At 40.5% G+C, this 19,825-nt stretch overlaps 1 protein-coding gene and 1 long non-coding RNA gene across 4 annotated transcripts in view; one reads left to right on the top strand and one right to left on the bottom strand.

Moving 5' to 3' along the window:
* LOC309714923 overlaps positions 1–19,825 on the bottom strand; it is a 170,569-nt gene that overhangs the window by 89,108 nt on the left and 61,636 nt on the right. The gene's annotated exons all lie outside the window — the stretch shown is intronic.
* The window catches only part of LOC309714919 (cadherin-7-like), a 114,629-nt gene that overhangs the window by 65,117 nt on the left and 29,687 nt on the right, over positions 1–19,825 (top strand). For all 3 annotated transcript variants that reach the window (XM_082547644.1, XM_082547646.1, XM_082547645.1), the window contains exons 5-9: positions 6,133–6,300; positions 8,168–8,355; positions 10,218–10,471; positions 11,491–11,627; positions 13,498–13,619. In XM_082547644.1, the coding sequence (XP_082403770.1) occupies positions 6,133–6,300; positions 8,168–8,355; positions 10,218–10,471; positions 11,491–11,627; positions 13,498–13,619 (869 nt within the window). The remainder of the gene's footprint in view (positions 1–6,132; positions 6,301–8,167; positions 8,356–10,217; positions 10,472–11,490; positions 11,628–13,497; positions 13,620–19,825) is intronic.

The raw sequence follows: 19,825 nt of genomic DNA on the forward strand, positions 1-19,825 counted from the left end.
GCCGTGCCGTGATAGCGACAGAAGGATTTTAATCATCGCCTCTCCCCGGGAATGACACCAGCGCCGGATGGGGTAACAGAGATAGAGAGCGAGGGGGCTGGCACCCAGCAGACAAACAACAGCCTTGCAACAATGCCGTGTGGATTAGCAGTGTCGCTCGGTGAGAAGTATGTGTGCTTCTGGCCAGGCGGGAAGAGAAACATGTTGCTTCTTTTCTTCATTTTTTTTTTCTTCCTTCCAACTTGCTAGAATCAGGATTCACAGCATCATTAACCACAGCCAATATCTCCCAACCTCCAACAAACCAAGCTGATATTAAATAAGTGTATCAATTGTGTGTGAAGCCGATCTATGGTTTAGTGAGAACATTCATTTGTCTCACTCCTGGCTGCACAAACTTAACATCTTTTGTTCATCTTTTTTTATTTCACCTTTTAGGAGCCATCCATTGCCGCTGTTATTATAATCCGACCATTATCCAGCTTCCGTCTCAGTTTTACTTCTTGTGAATCCTTAAAGATGCCTCTTTCAGGTCTGCCCATGCATTCTACGTCTCTATGGTGATGTTATGTGGAGCAGAGGACAGAAAACTTTTGTTTGTGTCTAGCTAGTATTTAGGGAGCCTTGCTGGATTGAAGGCTTGAAGTAACCTTTCTGATGCAACTCAGTAAACAGGGTTCATAGGTGTCACTACAGCAAACACCAGAGCACTGGCGGTGCTCTTTAATTGGCTACGAGGTTACATTGTGCACGAACCAACAAAAAAGTGATGAATGGATGGATGGATGGGAAAAGAATGTGAGAGATAAACCGAACAGATGGGTGAATATCCACACACACAGAGATACAGAGATAGATGCCTAAAATCTAAGCATAAAAGCATTAGACTAAAAAAAGAAAAGAAACAAATGACACGTCTTAACTTTGTCACTGAGGCTTACCCAAAGGAGAGAAAGATAGCTCTGCTTTTTTGCAGCACTGTTCATTATTATACTGAAATGGTATGTTTTGTAGAGCAGCAGCTAAAGATTATTGTTTTATTGACTAACGTCATCCCACCGTAAGCCCTGGAGCAGGGACTTTAGAGAAAAGCAGTGGACAGCTCAGTATAATTTAGCTAACTGAGCCATTTACTTAGAGAAGCCAATAACACTTTTCTGCTGGAGGGACTGTAATGACATTAATAAAGGATGGCAGAGAAAGAAAATTAAACACTTAATGGAATTGTTTATTTTCGAGTACAGCCACGATTGACGGTCAAAAAGCATCTTTATTTTTTTCTCTTTAAGTCTTGTGACCCACTTTTCTTGATTTGTTTGTCCTTCCCCCCCTTTGTTTTTGGGCTGAGGTGAATTGTAAATTGTGTGTGTGCGCGCATGTGTGTGTACCTTTATTCTCCCGAGAACCCGAGCTGCAATCCTTCCTCGGGTTGAAGAAAGGATGAGGATTAGGTGGGGCGTGAAGTGATGAGAGTTGTAGTTTTGAGTTAGGGAGGAAAGGTTTGTGTGTATAGCATTTTATTTGATTTTAGACCTGTTTGGTCCAAAAGATGCTTTATGCTTAAAATAAACAGCACACAGTCCTCATACATAATATTTAAATGTGGCAGGGCATAATCATCTTAATGACAGCACTTTATCAGATATATGTTGGAAAGAAACATTCATAAATGTGTTCAGAATTATTAAAATAGGGAGCTGAAAAGCTGCTGAACTACAACAAAAAAGCAAATACAGCATGCATATTAACTAAATGGAACAGCTTCTTTTCACATTATTATAACATTCAGTTTGTGTTTGAACTGTTTAAATTTACACATCACTCAAACAGAGAGGAAGGTTATTAATAGTACTAATTACTAATAAAGTCATGTTTTTGGCAGTCTGATGAATATCCAATATTATAGTCTTTTTAATTCTGTTTTGGCCTCCATCCTCCAAAGGAAAACGTCTGGCTCTGTCATCTAAATGCTCGATTATGTTCACCAAATAGAGTCTTCCTTTTGGTGCAGAATAGGTAGCACACAGGAAATCAAAAAAGAAATTAATAAATAAAGGAGAGTTAATGAGGCTGTAAGAGCCTTGAACTTGTCATCACAAAAGCAGGATAAACATGGAACATACTAAAACTCTGGGCAGGCTGGCAAACCTCTGTAATCTATACAAGTGCCACCTTTCACATTACACTCTAAATGAGCCATTGTGCAAATGGAACTATTGATTAGTGCAGCTCTGAGTAAACATTGGTCCAAATCTATGTCTGTGAAATCTGCAAACTATTTTTTATGTCTAAAGACAACACCGTTCGCACCAAAGGGGACAGCATTTAATGAGCAAATGTGTGCATTTATTTCATTTTTATTTTTTATTTCAATGTCATAAAACTGAACCTCAATTGCGTGCCATTTTTGTGGGTAATTTAAAGGATTATGGGAAATTCTTCAGGTGCCAGCGCTAAGAAAGAGCACCCTCTTTGATCTGCTTCATCAGCCTGTGAATACGATAAAGCAACCAAAAATGATTCATTTATTCAGGAACTGTATGCTGTGGCTTTGTGTGGTTCTTAATGAGTAATCTTTCAGGTTCTGTAGGAATCTTTAATAAGTGCCATTTAATGAATGAAACACATTGTGTGGCAAGTCATTAACTTTGAAAGCAACAGTGATTGCTTTTGAAGGATTAGGGCACTTTTCTTTGCATTTAAATGTGTCGCGTTAATTTTTTTTCTGGAATTATCATCTTTGTAGTCAGGAGATAAAGCTGAGATTAGAAAAATGCTGTTAATGAAAAGATTTCTCCATACGCTTTTTAAGAATTTGTGCTTGTGTTTAATGCTGTTGTGGTGATTAAAGTATACACCGCACAGCAGCACTAATCGCATGAGCCAGTCATTGGATGTCAGTGTTGACACATCTCTGATTTTTCTGATACAGATCAATCATGACAGGGGGACAGACAGATAATGCCTCCCCTGGCAGCAAAAATATCCCCTTGTATGTGTTTGCTTTTCTGACAGCATCTTTACATTATCCTCATCATGCTTCAGACCCCTAAACTATTTGGAGTGACGGCACATTTGAGGGCACAAAGGAGTCACAAATCATTGCCGGTGTGTAAACAAGGGACCAGTCATTATGGACAATTACTCCATGTCAAAGCATTCTCATAGTAAAGACTACATGATTGATGTGATCACTCTTTTCCAGTCTGAATTCAGCATCTATTTTAGCACGACTGGAGTCTTTTTACCAACTAACTTCAAAGCTGAAATCATTTTGAGGTTGACGTCATAGTTTGTAAGGTGGTGTATAAGTGCTTTTTATGCTTTCATGTTAAAAACACAAGCAATGGATACGAGACAATTAAAGCTTTGCATCAGAGAAAGGTTCTGAGTAAATGAATCAAAATGAACATGAATGAGAAAAAAAGGCATCAGAGATAAGCCAATTTTTGATCTGCTACTTGAAGAGTAGGTGAAGGAGTACATAACCTACTGTTACTGTTGGATGCTAAACTTTAAGCAACTGGATAAACAATCGATATACAAAAAAGCCAAATCACTAAATGACTGTTATAGATAGCTAGATGAATAAATGTCCAGTACTGTTCTAAAGTTGTTTTTTTTTGTGATTTAAAACGGGGTTGGGGGGGTACAGACATATACAGCACAACTGTAAACTGCAGTAGCAAAGCAAACATTGGTCACAAGGCATAGGGACAGCAAAGACAAAACACAAAAACACAAAGTCAAAACCAGTTATTGCCTCTTCCAGGGGATAACTTTGGATGAGCAGATTTTCCAAGCTTCAACAGTCGTGGGTCAAGCTTTATTTAATTTTGCTGTGGTATGTTCAAAATTAATAACACGGATAAGACATCGTATCCAGAATGATTCCATACAAATGTCAGGACTGAACCATTGCTTTGTAATAGTCTTCTTTGCGGATGTGAATCCAGCGAACAACATTTTGCATTGTATTTGTTTTAAGAAGATTTCAGAGGTATCATTAAGGAGACAAAGACCAGGATTGGGAATATGAAAAACTTCCAGCACCTCAGATAACAAAGAGTTCACAAAGACCCAAAAATTGGATACAACAGGACAGTCCCAAAACATGTGCAAAAACGTGCCTGGTGACGAATCATTGCAGATGTGACAGTGATACGTAGCATGTAGTTTCATCTGGAACCTCCTATAGGGTGTAATGTATGTTCTGTGTATGGTTTTGAAATGAATTAATTGATGTGCCAGGTTCTTAGTACTGTGCTAAAGTTTTGAGCTACCCAGCATTTCATTATATTTAGCTTTCAAAGAGCCAGACGTTACGTCCGTGTAGTCATCCAGGTCATGGTAGACTAAGGATCTCGGAAAGAAAATGACTAGACTTTCTTGAAGATGCTTCACCTCTTATCCGGGATCCTTCTTCAGTTCTAAAACCAAATGATGAAGAGTCCCAGATATTTAAACCCAGATGGGGGCTGTTTGATAAGAGGATTGTTAACCTACTATTAACCATGTCCCTCGTTGCATGAGTCAAAGTGTGGAAAAAGGCGTGGATCATTACAACCAAAGGTTTCGGGTGAAACCACCAAGATCTTGTCTCACCTTGTCATGTGACCTATTGAGGTCACCTCACTCAAGATATGACTGAAGGTCGAGACACTTGAGGCACTTCTCAAAACTGCATTGTATGTGGCTGACAGTGTCGTAAGCTGAAAAGCCAGACTTTCTTGTAATTTCAAAGCAGTCTTGAACAACAGTTCTACAGGTTTTCTGAAGGTCTTTCAAAGTTAATTTTTGGAAATTGGCTGCTTTTTCACTCATTTTCAGTCCAGTATGCTAAAAAACACAAGGTTTTTGTTTGTTAAACCACTTAACACAAACCTATGAATCATTCGAGCACAAAAAAGTCATCTAGCTCAAGGGATAAATCAGTGTTGTGTCTAAACATAACAGTAACTTAGCAAAGAGCCAATTTTAAATTGTATCTTTAGGCACTTTGTTACTAGCAGCCTGTCACAAAACACATAAATTGTTCTTATTTATTTAGTTGAATCTATGAAAAATGGCAAAGATAACACAGTTTGACAGGAATAAAATAGGATTTTTCCCCATCAAGGTAATTCCTAAACAGCTATTAGCTGAAAACTTGGCATATCTCAGCATGCTGTGCCCTTGTTTGAGGAAAATAGACAAGGAAAAAGGAAAGAGTGGCAGGCCTAAACAACCATTTACAGCACATAGACTGTATCTTAAATTTATGTCTCTATGAATTAGGAAAAATACAACAAAGACCTGACACATACATACTGTCCTTCTCTGAAACCTCATCAGAAATGGTGTGAGGGGAAGGGTGGCCTTTAAGAAGCCATCCTTAAGAAAGTGAAACAAGAAGAAAAGGCTGAAGTAAGCCAAATCACACAAGAACTGGACTGAAAATCTGTGTCAACAGGTCATTTGGAGTGATGAATCCGAATTTGAAATTTCTAGTTAAATCATTAGCAATATGGATGAGGTCAAGAAAGAGGTACAACAATGAGTGTCTACAGCCATCTGCAAAAGGAGGGTGGAGCGTCTGTTATGGTCTGGGGCTACATTTCAGCCAGTTGGGTCAGAGATCCGATCAAAATTGATGGAATGATGAACATGGAAAAGTACCGTCAAATTTTGATCCACCATGCAATACCATCTGGATTGGCAACAGCTTCATATTTCAGCATGACAACGATCCCAACCCAAAGACATTGCCAATACAGTAAAATCAGTCAGGGATTGGCCTCCCCGGACCTCAACACTATTGAAGCGGTGTGGGATCATCTTGACCAAGAACAGAACAAAAGGGCAACATCCAAAGATGATCCAAACTCTGTTTTTTGCCTCATATGTTGTATTCTATTTATGTTTGCATGTTTCATTAAAGCACTCCACCTTTATCCCATTTCCCTTACAAAGTATAAACAACTATAACTATAACTATAAGTACTATATTTGAAATATTTGAAACCCTTCAGCTTAAACTGAGTTGGGGTTTTGGTTTTTTTTTTGCTCAAACTTGACAGGCAGTTCTGGTGAAAATGAGACAAAGTGTTATATATACAAACTTGGAAACGCCCTCTCTGGTTCTTTCATCAGGTGTCATCCGAACAGCTCTGCCAAACATGGACCGGGAGACGAGGGATCAATATGTTCTCGTCATCCAGGCCAAAGACATGGTTGGCCAAATGGGTGGCCTCTCCGGCACCACCTCTGTAACGGTCACGCTCACAGATGTCAATGACAACCCGCCTCGGTTCGCTCACAGTAAGACTCTTTTCCTGATTGTCCTTACTGGGTTGATTAAGCTTATAGCCTAAATGCCATATTCAACAGCTACTCAGCAATCAGAATATAACCGGCTCCTTTCTTTCTTTCTTTTTTCCCCTCCTGGCTGAATGAAGCGTTAAAGATCTATCATTATTACTGAAAAACTTCTTGAACTTAGAGAACCAAATGAGGGCATACTTTGTAATGTATGCAATGAATGCAGCGGTGCAAAAGGCTGGGTTGTTGTTTCACCCTTGGAAAAAAAAAATCATTTGAATTTATTACAGTTGCTGTAACAACAAGCCGTAACGAGATTTCTTTTCTTTTTCCACAGTGTGTGGTAAAATAAAGTTGGATAGAAAATACTCAGACCTCTTACAAGCAAAACACACTCATTAAACTTCATCTCACGAGTTTCCAATGTTATTTTTAAAATCTTTCTTACCCTAGTGTCTCTTCATATTTCCAACTTGTATTTTCAGCAAACATTTGGACTTTTAATGCCAAATTAAAAACCAACCTTCCTGCGAGGTGTGCACCTCTCTGCCTTATTCTTCATCAGAGCTGGTGTTTGCTTCAGTGTTGGATACCAGGATCAATCAGACTGCCTTTTTTTTCTCTTTTTTTGTTGTCAGCCTATTTCACGGGCTGCTAATGGGTTCCAGGCCGAGCTTTAGGATTCAAAGGCATGCAGCGCTTCTCATGATAATCCGAAGCGCCAGCAATCGGTTTACTGCTGATAGCCCAACCGCTGTCTGGCTGGTGCTCTCACCACTGGACTGCCATGAAGCCGAGTCAATTTGCTGGTCCCTGGGGGGAAAGAAAGGTTCAAGTTTGCACAACAAGTCGTCAGTGTCGTTTTAACCCAGTGCTGTCATGCAGAGAAGAAAGAGACTTTGGAGTTCTCGATTTTGCTCCAGCAGTTGAGCTCACGGGGTCATGGGTCAGAATCGATACGCCATCATGGAGCATCGGAGCTGATAGAGTCCAAGAGCAATAGCTAGTCCAAGGGGAAAGACACCAAGGTTAGCTGCGTGAGAGGACAGGCTTTGGGAGAGGAAAGGGCAGGAGGTAGGTGAAGGGGCAGTACAGAGGGAGGAAAGCAATTTTTTGGTCTTTTAAAGAGCTGCTGCTCCACGGCAAATTAAAAAGCCATTATAAAGATTACATGGCAGCAAACAATGTCAGGGAGATTAGCATTTAGACGGAGGCTGAGGGAGACACTGTGAGGAACACAGAAAGGTCTGGTAATGAGCTCTGCCATGGTGATTGGGGAGATTATGATTATGAATATGATTCCCTTCTTTATTCTCATAAGAGTACTTTAAATCTAGAGGGTCACACAAAAGCTCAGGGAACACAATGGAGAGTTTTGGAGTAATAGAATCTTTGAGTGGACATTTCATTTCACAAAAAAATGTACCACAGAAATCTTAGCGTGACTCCAGTTTTCTTTCTTTTTTTTATTACTTTCTCTTTTTTGCATTTGGGAGGATAACCTGTTACATTCAGACAGCCTTTTGAAAGTTTTGTGTTTTGCAGATGATATTGTTACAGAACCCGAATTTAAAGGACGGGGAAATATAAAATTAGCCTTTGACGTTTTTGATTGCATATTTTAATTTTCCATTGCTTTTCTCCGCAGTCTATTCAGAGCGCCACCATGAAGTTGAAACAAAACGCTTTATTTCATGTGTGCGACTGCTGCTGCCTGTCTGTTTTATGTAACATGAATTCATCGAGGAGACACACAGTCAAATCAAAGCTGAAGGGCTACAGCACGAGCCGTAGCTGCTCGAAAGCGAATTGGCGGTGAAATAAGCACATCCATTACCAGCATCCACTCCTGTCCTTCTCTTTCCAGAGAACTATCAGTACACGGTGCTCGAGTCCCTGCTGGTGCAATCTGTTGTGGCCAGAATAAAAGCGGTGGATGCTGATATAGGCTCCAACGCAGAGATGGACTACAGGATCATGGACGGTGATGGGCCCGGCATGTTCAACATAACGACAGATGAGGACACACAAGATGGGGTCATAATGCTGCTGAAGGTACAGCTTGAACAACAGCCTGGTTTTATTACTTAAGAGCTTATTCAGGAACCCAACTCAGTCAGCTTGTGAATAGAACTGCTGAACCAAGACTTGTTTATACCAAGACTTTGTAACCACAAAGGGTCCTGAACCTTCACTCTTGAAAATCAGTGAGACAGGTTAACATTTTAGGGCTTTGTACCCAAGCTGGTGAGACACTGAAAGCTGCCTGGAATCCAGATTGGAGTGGTGTGGGTATACAAGCAGTGTGCAAACCAATCTTTTTTCTCTCTTTTTTCCCCATGCAACTATTTAACATTTAATTAATAAACATTTAGATGAAGTGGGAGAGAAACTTTATTTTATATTGTTAACACATAAGCCACCTGCTGCTTTAAGTATTTACTAAAACTTTACTGATCTCCAGCAAAAAATAGTCCCAAACAGCTGAAATATTTCACTTCTAAAAGCTGCACCGTCCAGCTGTTCAAGTTTTGTGTTCTTTTTTACGTTTAGCATCCTCGGTAGGACTTCGGAGCTAAGTGGCTGTAGGACTGTTAAGTGTTATGAGACAAGCTTAGGCTGAGTTGGCATCAGTCAACACAACAGTTGCCAGCTAGAAGAAAAAAAAGAATAAAGCCAGATGTTTCCTTTAATTAATTAAATGCACCCGTGTCACAGATGAATCACGCGTTTCTGAAAACAGTGATATGAAATTCTACTACCACACACATGGTGATGCAATATTTTTATATAAGAATAATGACGTGCCACTGAATCTCAGTGCACTGTGGTCTGTTTGTGCCAGACAGCAAACACTTGTTTTATGAAGGATATTAGGATAAGTTCCTCTCCCTGGTTTTCCTTTCTCCGCTTTGCCCTTCCTACTGTGTTTTAAATGTCAGCAGAACCTTTGGATTAAGTGCTAATCACTAATGACAAATCAGCGCTGACTATTTCCACCTCTTGTGATGAAATAAACATCACGCGGTCACCGAAAAGTTCACTTCTCCAGTCGTCTCAAACTCAAGAAAAGACCCAAACTCAGCAAAATAACAGCGGCGCTACTGGCACCAACTACATAAATAAAGAAAATTGTCAAGTTAAATGTAAAAAGTAATTTATTCATTTCTAATGGAAAAAGAAAATGTTGTGCGTTCCCACCTTAGTTTTGCATGCTCCGTAGCACATGGCTGATACATCACATTTCAGGGTTTCAAAGGGCTTGAAAATGGTCTCCGCGGGCCACATTGATGTGACACTTCATTGCTGGCACTCTTTTGTGGGAGAGGTAGGGCCATTGTTGGCCACAAGCAATTCTTGTCAGATGGGCCAATTTAATCCCTTGTTTGTTTTGCACCAAACTCAGACAATTACAACATAGGAGAGATTCACAGACAATGAAAGTGTCAAATCAATGTTCTCTTGCAGTATATTATACGTTGCTATGGGGAGTTCAATAAGCCAGACAAAATGACAAAAATGTTTCAAAAGCGTTCATTTCAGCGTGCTTTTCACCATGTTGTGAGACTTGCTTGAAATCAATATTACTGCTTTCACAGCACAAAGTAACTATAATCCATCACCAAATCACTTTGTTTAAGTCTAACTGTGTGTTAAATTGTAATGGGTCTTTAGAGTCCACGTCCTTAATTGTGATCAATATCTCAGCATCGTCTGAATGATTTACAGATTTACATACATAGTAACTGTTCCTCTAACTGTGAATGGGTGAAAATGCAGAGCTGCAATCCTGGTGTAGTTTTTATTTCTCAATTCTAAAAAGAGCTAAACATTTCCGACACCTCTCATATTTTGATAAGGGAAGCGAACGTTTCTCTCAATGTTTTCTGTATTCTCCCTGTCTACCTCTCCTCCAGCCTTTAGACTTTGAAACAAAGAGCAGCTTTTCTCTGAGAATCGAAGCCACAAACAGGAATATCGACTCCAACTTCTTGAACTTGGGACCGTTTAGCGACACGACATCAGTCAAGGTGACGGTGGAGGATGTGAACGAGCCGCCCGTCTTTTCCACACCGTTGAGCAAGATGGTCGTTTCAGAGGACGCCAAAGTGGGCACCTCGATCGGGAGAGTCTCTGCCCATGACCCAGATAACTCCAACAGTCCAATCAGGTGCTAATGATTTATTCACCCGATTCAGACGTTAAAATCCCAATTTGTTTAAAAATGTGTTTAGTCCACATTATCGACAAACTCAGAATCCGTAGACCCTCCGACCTCCCCGTGTGGCGGTCATAAAGACAGTGCCAGATGGTGGTAGGGAAGAGGAGTGCAGCATTTGCAAAAGTGAAATGCCATCTTGAACAAGAGAAGGGCATTCCTGCTGGAGGGTCAAGGCTCAACACTTGTGCCGTGGCATTTATGGCTCAAAACAAGCACTCACATTGTCAGTCTGCGTGGTGTCACTCACAAGATCCCCCCACCAACCCCTACCTCCACCCCCCCCCCCCTTCCTGTTTTGCATTAATTGAATGAATATTGTATGGGATTCAAGCTTTGTCTGTTCGGATTGTTAGCAATCTTAATCAGAAAATCAAATTACTGCACCATTGTAGCTGTAAATTGCTTCTTTTTACTCCTGTGACTGCTATCAGCATCTGCAATATATTTCACTACAACTGTTGAAATTAAAATTATTGTGGAACTAATGCAGCCACAAGAGTCAAATTACATTGCAATAATACCCTTTGGATGTACGCTAATTGAAGATGCAATTTTCTCTAGAAATATGAGTTGCATTGTATTGAAAAGGTTTGATCGGCGCTGAGTGCTGAGGGACAAGTAGGCAGTCTTCAAGCTTATCAATATTTAATGTGCTTTTGTTTTGCTCGTGATATAAAGTTCCAAATTGCTTCCACGTTTCTGAATCTAATCCAATCTATGGACTGTACTCATTAGTTGTAATATTTAGAGACAGCTTGGACAACATCATATGTCTTCTATAAAGTGTGAAGATAATGTATGTATTTATATATGAAACCGAATGCAGCTCTTACTGCTGATGGGGAAAAAACATGATCATAATCTTTCCTTACAAGTAGAAGAAACTCTAAAATGTCAAATCAATACCACTATCCAAAAGCAATTTCTAAAAGTGTGTATGTGCGCTTTGTGTACTGTTGTGTGCCCAGGTACTCCATTGACAGGAACACAGACTTGGAGCGCTTCTTTAATGTGGATGCCCTAAGTGGGGTCATCAGCACAGCCAAACCTCTGGACCGAGAAGCAAACTCTGTCCACAACCTCACCATCTTTGCCATCGAGAGCCGTAAGTTTCCTTGTGGGAAAAACTTTCAAAACTACTATGTAGTCCACTATTGCTTTATTCATCCTATAAATAGTACTTCATCAGCTCTAATATCAACATTGTGAACCACATGCTGGTGCTGGATTCTGTTTAATTAGGGATGTCTTCTATTGTGTGTCCAAAAGTAAAAACCCACGAGTGACTGAGCTAGATAGCTTGTCTGCTGGTTAATCAACCAAGAAATAACTACTCTAGTTTACAGGGTTAAAAAAAAGACCTTCGCTCACAGCTAGCAGGTCCTTTGTGGACTGTGAAGAGAGAAGCCCGTTGTGCATACTATCAGAGTTTAAGCCCTAAAACCAGGTCTGTCCTGCTCCTTACTGGAGGGGAGACAACATTACCTCAGAGAGCATCACTTTTTTATGTACACAGTTTCTCTTGTGAGCAAGTAAGTTATCCAAGTCCTCAAAAGGGTTATATCAGCAGGATGCATTTTTCCTAAGATATACTGCAATACTGTAGCTGGCTTGCAATATACATGAAGCTTTAGATCCTTTCTGGCCTGTTATCCACTCTGTAAGCTGTCTGTGCTTTGGACAATGCAGTGTGGTGTTGTTGGGGTTGTTGCGGAGCTGTCGGGGAATGTTAATTCACATACGGGAGGGTCATTCTGACCTCCATGTCTCCCTGAGCCATGGGGACGAGATGCTGACTAAGGGCGGGTGATCTCGCCCACGGGTGAACAATGTTAATGTGATGTGAAGAAGTGCCGTGTGCCTTTTTTGTTCGTCTGTCAATGGCTCCAAGGACATAAACCCCTTTTTTTGTTCCTTCTTCTTTTTCCCACATTGCATTCCTATCATTCCGCACAATGGACAGCAATCACAAGCACGCTATCCACTGAGCACGCCAAACAGCTGCGTCACATCGGTATAAGTTAAAAAGACAACCAGCCTGTCAGCCCAGCACTTCTTTTGCTTTCACATCTTCAGATCGAACACTGCGTGAAAAAGGTCTTCTTTTCTTTTCTTTTTCTCAAAGCCTTTTTATCCATCTTTGCTTCAAAGATGTGTTTTTATTTACATCTAACAGCACACAGATGCGCCACTTGGTTGAATCCCGAGTGTGAGTGCTTGCCTGATATAGCAACAAAAAGAAAGCAGCATATAATAATAGCCATATGAAATGTCACAACAGTCCCTCATGCATGAGGCACTGACTTCTGACACATAGTGACACTTGGGCGCTGTTTTCAGCTGAAAACATCTTCGAGTTCATGGACTGGCAACAAAATCTACTGTCCTGCCTTATGACAGTATTTATAGTAAATGGGTTCTTTGTTACTGAAGAGGGTGCAGGGACTCTGTGGTTGAGGGATGTTGTGCACTCGAGCTGCAGTCACTCACATTTCATCCACTCTGGCCAGACCACGCCAATGACAACAAGTCTGTGGCCCGAGGCTCCACACGAGGCTCCGCACGTCCTTTTTATCACCATCAAATCAGCCGTCATCTCTGGCCGGCACCGTGGCACCACCAGGCTAAATCATCATCTTGCACTCAGACACAGCCATTTAGCCATCAGTGTGTATCAGGCGGACAGAGGCGTGAAGCCCTCCGTGCGAGATGGCTCATTCGCACACGCAAACAACAAGCCAGCACCGAGTCTAATCACTGCGGCTGATCCGCAGCAGAGAGGGCAAGAACGCCAGCTGTTTGAAGCAGACTGCATATTTCATTACAGCAGCACTTTTTTTTTCCTCCCTCCACCTCCTTTGTGATTAATTATAACACATGAGAAAGATCAATATTCCATAATTTGGCCCAGTGCAAAGTTAGGGCAGAATCAAAGTGCTTTAAAGAAAGTTTGACAGACTCTCTTTCCCTTTCAGATGACCCAACCCAAATCGGAAAAGACATCACTTTGATCACAGTGCAGGACATAAATGATAACGCTCCGGTTTTTGCCATCGACTATGAAACACTGCTTTGTGAAAATGCCATACCAGGACAGGTAAGACCCAGAAACATCTCCGCAGTCGGTCTTGCTTCCCTTCCTTTTTTTCTCTCTCCTTACTTGCTTGAAGTTTGACTCACAAAGACAGCCCGCTGACTCTCAAAGCCATTAAAACCCTTTCTCTTTTGTTCCTCAAAACAAGTCCACTGTGTGCATGCACTATCCACTTCACAGCTCGAGGTCACTCCAGGGAGACAGCATCATTAGTATGAGACACATCCTTAAGATTTAATAGCAGGTATTGTAGTTCTTATCGTTCATTAGAGATGTTACTCGCATTCAATACTGTCAAAGGCAGCTAAATTAATGACAGTGCACTATGCCTGTGGTCTTAACAACCTAATGCAATGGCTCATGCTGGGATGGAGTAGTGTTCGGCGTCGGTCTGATTTTCCATTCTGAAGTCCTGCGTAATTAAATGGTCGCCATGCAGGGCAGTGATGTAGAAAATGCAACACAATATGGTCGGAAGGTAACTAGAGAGATTTTAGGAAGAGGAGGAGGAGAAGAAGCTGATTTTTTCGCTGCTTTTAGCATTTGGCCTCATTGTTGTTAAATGACTTGTGTGTCAGTGGCGGCGATTCATCTGCTCTTGGCATTTGGAAAATACAATCAGAGGCGAAGGGTAAAAGAGGCGTGTAGACTTGAATAAGTACAATTGATCAGAATGATGCATTATATTGGGAATGGCCATTAGGCCCTTTTAAATATGTTATTTGCATTCATATTTGGGAGTTGTTTGTCACCAGGCTCACAGGAGGGTGAGCAGAAATAGCAAATGATTTCATTTGCAAAAAGTGAAAGACTACATTTTCTCTGTGTGTATTTGTTTTATATGCACGGAGCGGCTCATTTTCCATCGAGGTTCCAGAGACTAACCCTCATCTGACCGACATATTTAACATACATGGATTACCGGCTGAAGTCTCTGGGGAACTGCTATTATATTTGCTAAGAGCAAATATAATAGCAAAACACTAATAATGGCAAAACTTGTTTCTTCTCAGAGCGTTATTAGTTATGTAATTAAGGGCATCTAAAGATAAAAAATGGAATTAATCTTATTACTGCAGAGTTACAACTAATTTGCAGTTTTGTAAAATGAAAAACGTGTCTTTAACACATGCACTTGCCGATGTTATCTGAAGTACAATCCACATTATTACTAAATACTTATTTATCATCCTTTTATTCTCAGTAGTTTTAAGTAAACATCACTTTTGTTGGCTTTATATGAGAAAAGCAATTGGAATAAATATAAAATAATAGAAATAAAAAAAACAATAAAGGCAGCCCAAAGTTGTCATTTCTGAAAGGGTGACGTCTCTTTGGTGGCATCTCAAAGGCACCCTGATCAGATGCCTTAGCCACCTCTGCTGGCTCCTTTCGATGTAGAAGAGTAGCGGCTCCACTCTCAATCTCTAAAGGGAGAGCCTAGACAGCATTCAGAGGAAATTCATTTCCGCCACTTGTATCAGTGATCTCATTCCTTCCGTCACCACAGCTCGTGACCATAGGTGAGGGTGGCAACGTAGATCGACAGCTTTAAACTGACACTCACCTCTCTCTTCAGCATCCACACCAATCTGCCAATCTCCCACTCTACTCTTCCCTCACAAGACCGCAACATACTTGAACTCCTCCACTTGGAGAAGCAACCCCATCCCTGACACAGAGTGGGCACTCTTCTGGCTGAGAACCACGGCCTCAGATTTGAAGGTGCTCCTTCTCATCCCAGCTGCTTCACATTCAGGTGCAAACCACCCCAGTGAAAGCTGGAGGCCAAGAGAACCACATCATCTGTAAAGGTCAAAGACCAGATCCAGAGTCCGCTGAATCTGATGTCACAACAATGATAACATCATTAGGCAGACCTAAAAAATGGGAGCGATGGAAGAAAACTCCTGTGAGATATGACATAATACACCTCCAGGGTTTGTACGGATCCCAGGATGAGTGTTAAAGTGAATTTTCAAATTTCTCATTATGCTGCCATGTTGGTCTTTTTTAGGCATTTTTTGAGCTTGTATCTTTTTTTAATCACAACTAACTAAGTGGAGTTCAGTATACACAATTCAGCCAACCTTGAGGTATTTTAAGATATTACTCAATTGAATGTAATTCATCACACTGTAGCTGTAAGGCTTAGCATTTGCAGGAATAAACACTGCCTCTATATTAGTTGACATCATTATTGAAAAATGCATTCTACCAGAGCTGAATGTCTATTTTTGGTTAATGATCCCGCCACTTATCCTCAGACGATTGTTGTTCCTCTGCGATATTAAAGTTAGCGCAACATAAAGCAACCATCTCTCACTCGTCGATATTTCAACTTTTAAATTCAGGAGATAATTTGTAAACTTCTTCCCACTAGCACCTTATAAATTATGGCACAGAGACTGAAACAAAGTCATTCTCCAACAATCATACCAGCCTGCAGGACACAGCAACAGCCATTGCCCATGACAGCATCATCAGCAGGAAAAGGTGCTGCAAATCTGTAATTACTCAGCTGAAGCAGACAGATTGCTTACTCAATGCCAGCGATAGCTGAGCTGCGTGGTTCCCCCCTAGGTGTAGCTAGAAGCTTCTTTGCTGTAAAGTGAGGAGCTGGTGGTGACTGAGGCCTTGGTCCCTGTCCATCCAGCGAGTTGAAGCGATGCATTCAAATTATGACTGCACAGTCATAAAATGGTGCAGTTAAAATGAGCTACTTTAGCTTGGAGCTGGTTTTAACCTTATAATAGTTAAGACACTTACAACACAAAGTAGTGAGTATGTATGGTTGTGTGTGGAAATGTGTTTGGATTTTACTCAACTGAAGTGAAATACTGTCAGCCCAGCGCTAAGTACCTGAAGTATGCACGTGATTTCATATTTTTACACAAATAGCTACATTCAAGGATTTAATTAGCTCCTCAATTTACAAGTTAGGAGCTGTGACTCATCACATCACCTCAAAAGAAGGAAGACAAAGGAACACAAAACAAATAGGCGTTAAATGTCTAGAATATATTTCACAATTAAACTCACCTAACATATCTTTTATCTTCTTATCTAAACACTTTTGAGAAAATGGTTTGTGAACCGTGTGGATTTATACTTGCTAATTGTAAAATGCGCTCTGATCATCATAAATCACAATTGACCAAAAAGACAAGGAAAAAAAGCGAACTAAACTAACTACATACAATTCCCAGGCGAGCCCAGACAGTCATTCCCAGTCTAGGCTTGAAAAGGTAAGCAAACCGCCTTTGCTAACAAAACAACACTTGGAGCCAGGTGTTGTGATGAGATTGGAAGTGTGGGCTGATGGGTTGATAATTAAAGGCATCCGAAGTCTGCACTCACAAAGTGTGTTCTTCTCATGAAAGATTGGTTGTTGTGAGCCATGCCTCAATCGCAAATCACGAAAGCTGGAAAAGACTCCAGAGCATCTTTAAAGATCTAAATGTCCATCAGTTCGCAATAAGACAAGCCATTTCCAAAGAGAGGGGCTCCGAAAGACTGATGGTACTCTCTGTAGGAATAAATTTCCACTAGAAAAAAAAAGGTAATGAATAAGAAGGGTGTTGATGGAAAGACACAATGAAAGCACTGCTTTTCTGGGGAAAGTAAAAACGTGCTGCTCTTCATTTCCTATTAGTTTAGTCAGAAGACAATCAGATCACAAGAAAATCCTTGTTATTCACAGTGTATATAAGGTTTCCACATTAAAAAGGACCATCTAGCTGTTGTTTCACATTGAATTTCTTACATTCCAACAGTTAAATATGTGATTTATAGTCACATGTAGATGTTTTTTTTTTTTTAAATGTAGCATTGCAGCCATCGTAGCTACAATTTCTTTGATTTCTTTTTAAATACACATAAAATAAAGAGGCAAAATAAATTGATGTGACCTCTGTGCAATGTGTTGTCTGTCTCTGTAAATTAATGTTCCGGAGGAGGTTACATTTATAGCAACAGCCCGTTTATTCAGTGAATTCTCTGGTTTGCTCTCGGTTTTATCACTTAGGAAATGTTGCCAAGTGGAGTTCCACTGTGTCACGCTCTGAATTGAAGATTGTTAGTCACACCTTTATTTCATCACGTCTGGATTATTGTAATTCATTGTTCGCTTGTCTTAACAAAGCTTCCTTTGAACATCAGCAGGTTGTTCAAAACACCGCTGCGAGCCTTCTGGCTGAGTTTTGCAAGTACTCGCATGTCACATCGTTGCTAATTTAGTTGCACTGGCTCCCCATTAACTTCAGAGTCCATCGGTGAACCTTTACATCCATGCAGCCCCCATTCCCCGCAGGACCCTGAGTTTGTTTACTGACAATAACAAATATGTGTGCCTAAAATGTTGAGTTTAAGTAATTTGAATACATGTAAATCTGTAAAAAAATTAAAAAAAATTATTGCAATTAAATCTGATCATATTAAACATGTTTGATTTGTATATATTTAGTTTAGATGAAGCATATTTTTCTTAATGATGAATTATTTGAATAAATCTTTGATTTTACATATTTTATAGAGCTGTCAGTGTTAACCTTATTTAAATGGCATTAACGCGACAAATTTTCGAGTTAACGAGTTACCGCGGATCACCTTGTGTGTGGAGCTGCACAGCATCACCACGTTAGCGCCTTTAGCTCGTTAACGTGTTGACGCCATCCAGCCATCCAGGGCGATCCGCGGTTACTCGTTAACGGAGATTTTCCGCGTTAATGCAGTTATGGCTTTACCGTAACTTACCATAACTTATTAACGCTGACAGCACTAATATTTTGAGCGTGATTTTGAGTTCTAAGGTTTTTTAATGTACAAAACTGAGAACAGTGGCCCCCTGACATGGGACCACTAAAATGTCATCACATGAGAGTTAGCTACATTTAGTCAAGAGGCTCTTTGCTGGTAGTAATCTGTATTAAAAAGAGAAAGTTAACAAAAAATATTTCACAATATTTCAGCCAGCAAACATATATTACAATTTACTAACTATACATGTTACAAACATATTACCTCTACAGTGAATCCAGTAAATACAGACTGTAACTTTCCTATTTAGAGATCTGTTACCGAACCTTTTTAAACTGTGTGACATTTACATGCAGTTTACGTGTTAACATTTTTGATTAGCGTTTTCTCCCATAATTTCTTATATATCATTTGGAAATACTCGAGAGCCACATATGGACATGTCACATCCCGTGCAGTATTTTGTCTGTAAAAATAAACCTGTGCTTTCAGTAATGTAACTGCCATAGCAATTGCCATGATTGTCTTTGTCACATCTTGAGGAATCACAAATCTTTGCATGCTGCGCTCACCTCACGTCTTTCACATGGGATAAATTTAGATGAGAAACGTGCTTCTTGTACTTTCTTTAACCTTGTCGTAGGAGTGAATGACTAGGAAGTGCTTGTTTTCTTACTTTTTTTAATTATCTGCTAATTCCAATTTTATTCAGTCCCATTGAAGCCCTCTCTTGGGCAAGACTGAAGTGTACCAATGGGAATGCACCTTCAGACTGAATAATGAGGGCACAAAAAAATGGAAATTTCATGATGAAATTTACACCCAAAAATACAGAGCAAAGGGAAGGAGAGACGCTGACATTTGAATGTGAAAACACAGTTTGAATTACAACGAGATGTCTGCTGTCTGTTACTAGACGGACTAGGTGGACTCATAACCTGTCAGATACGTGCTCCACCACCTCCCTGATTCCTTATTAATCAAAATGCCCCTGTTGTGTACTATATGTCTGGCTGTAGCAGTGAACCAGTGGCAGTACTAACTGTGTCTGCTTTTCCTGTAAAGCATTGTTAAAAATCTCACGCCGCCCACTGGCTGTCACGCCCATTGGCTTATTCACAGCTGTGACAAAGATGAAATAATAATAGTTGCCAGTTGGGGCCAGGGTTGACTCTGTGGCTCTGTAGCACAGATTAAGAGGGAGTGCAGGGATGGAATAAGCTGCCATTTTTCAGGCCTAATTAAGGCCGTCTCGTGGCACTGGTTCTCTCCAGAGATGCCACTTGTTACGGATCAACGGTGTGTCTGTCTTCTGCCATAATATTAATTGATATTATGATGATGTGGAAGGGGCAGGGCAGCAGGGACGGAGGAGTGGGGGGTCACGTTGTACAATCACTTCAGTGTAACCATTACATACATGAGTGGACTTGGCATTCAGCTGCCCCCAA

The sequence above is a fragment of the Aulonocara stuartgranti genome (genome assembly GCF_965226115.1).
Source record: "Aulonocara stuartgranti genome assembly, chromosome: 9".
NCBI classification, from domain to species: Eukaryota; Metazoa; Chordata; class Actinopteri; order Cichliformes; family Cichlidae; genus Aulonocara; species Aulonocara stuartgranti.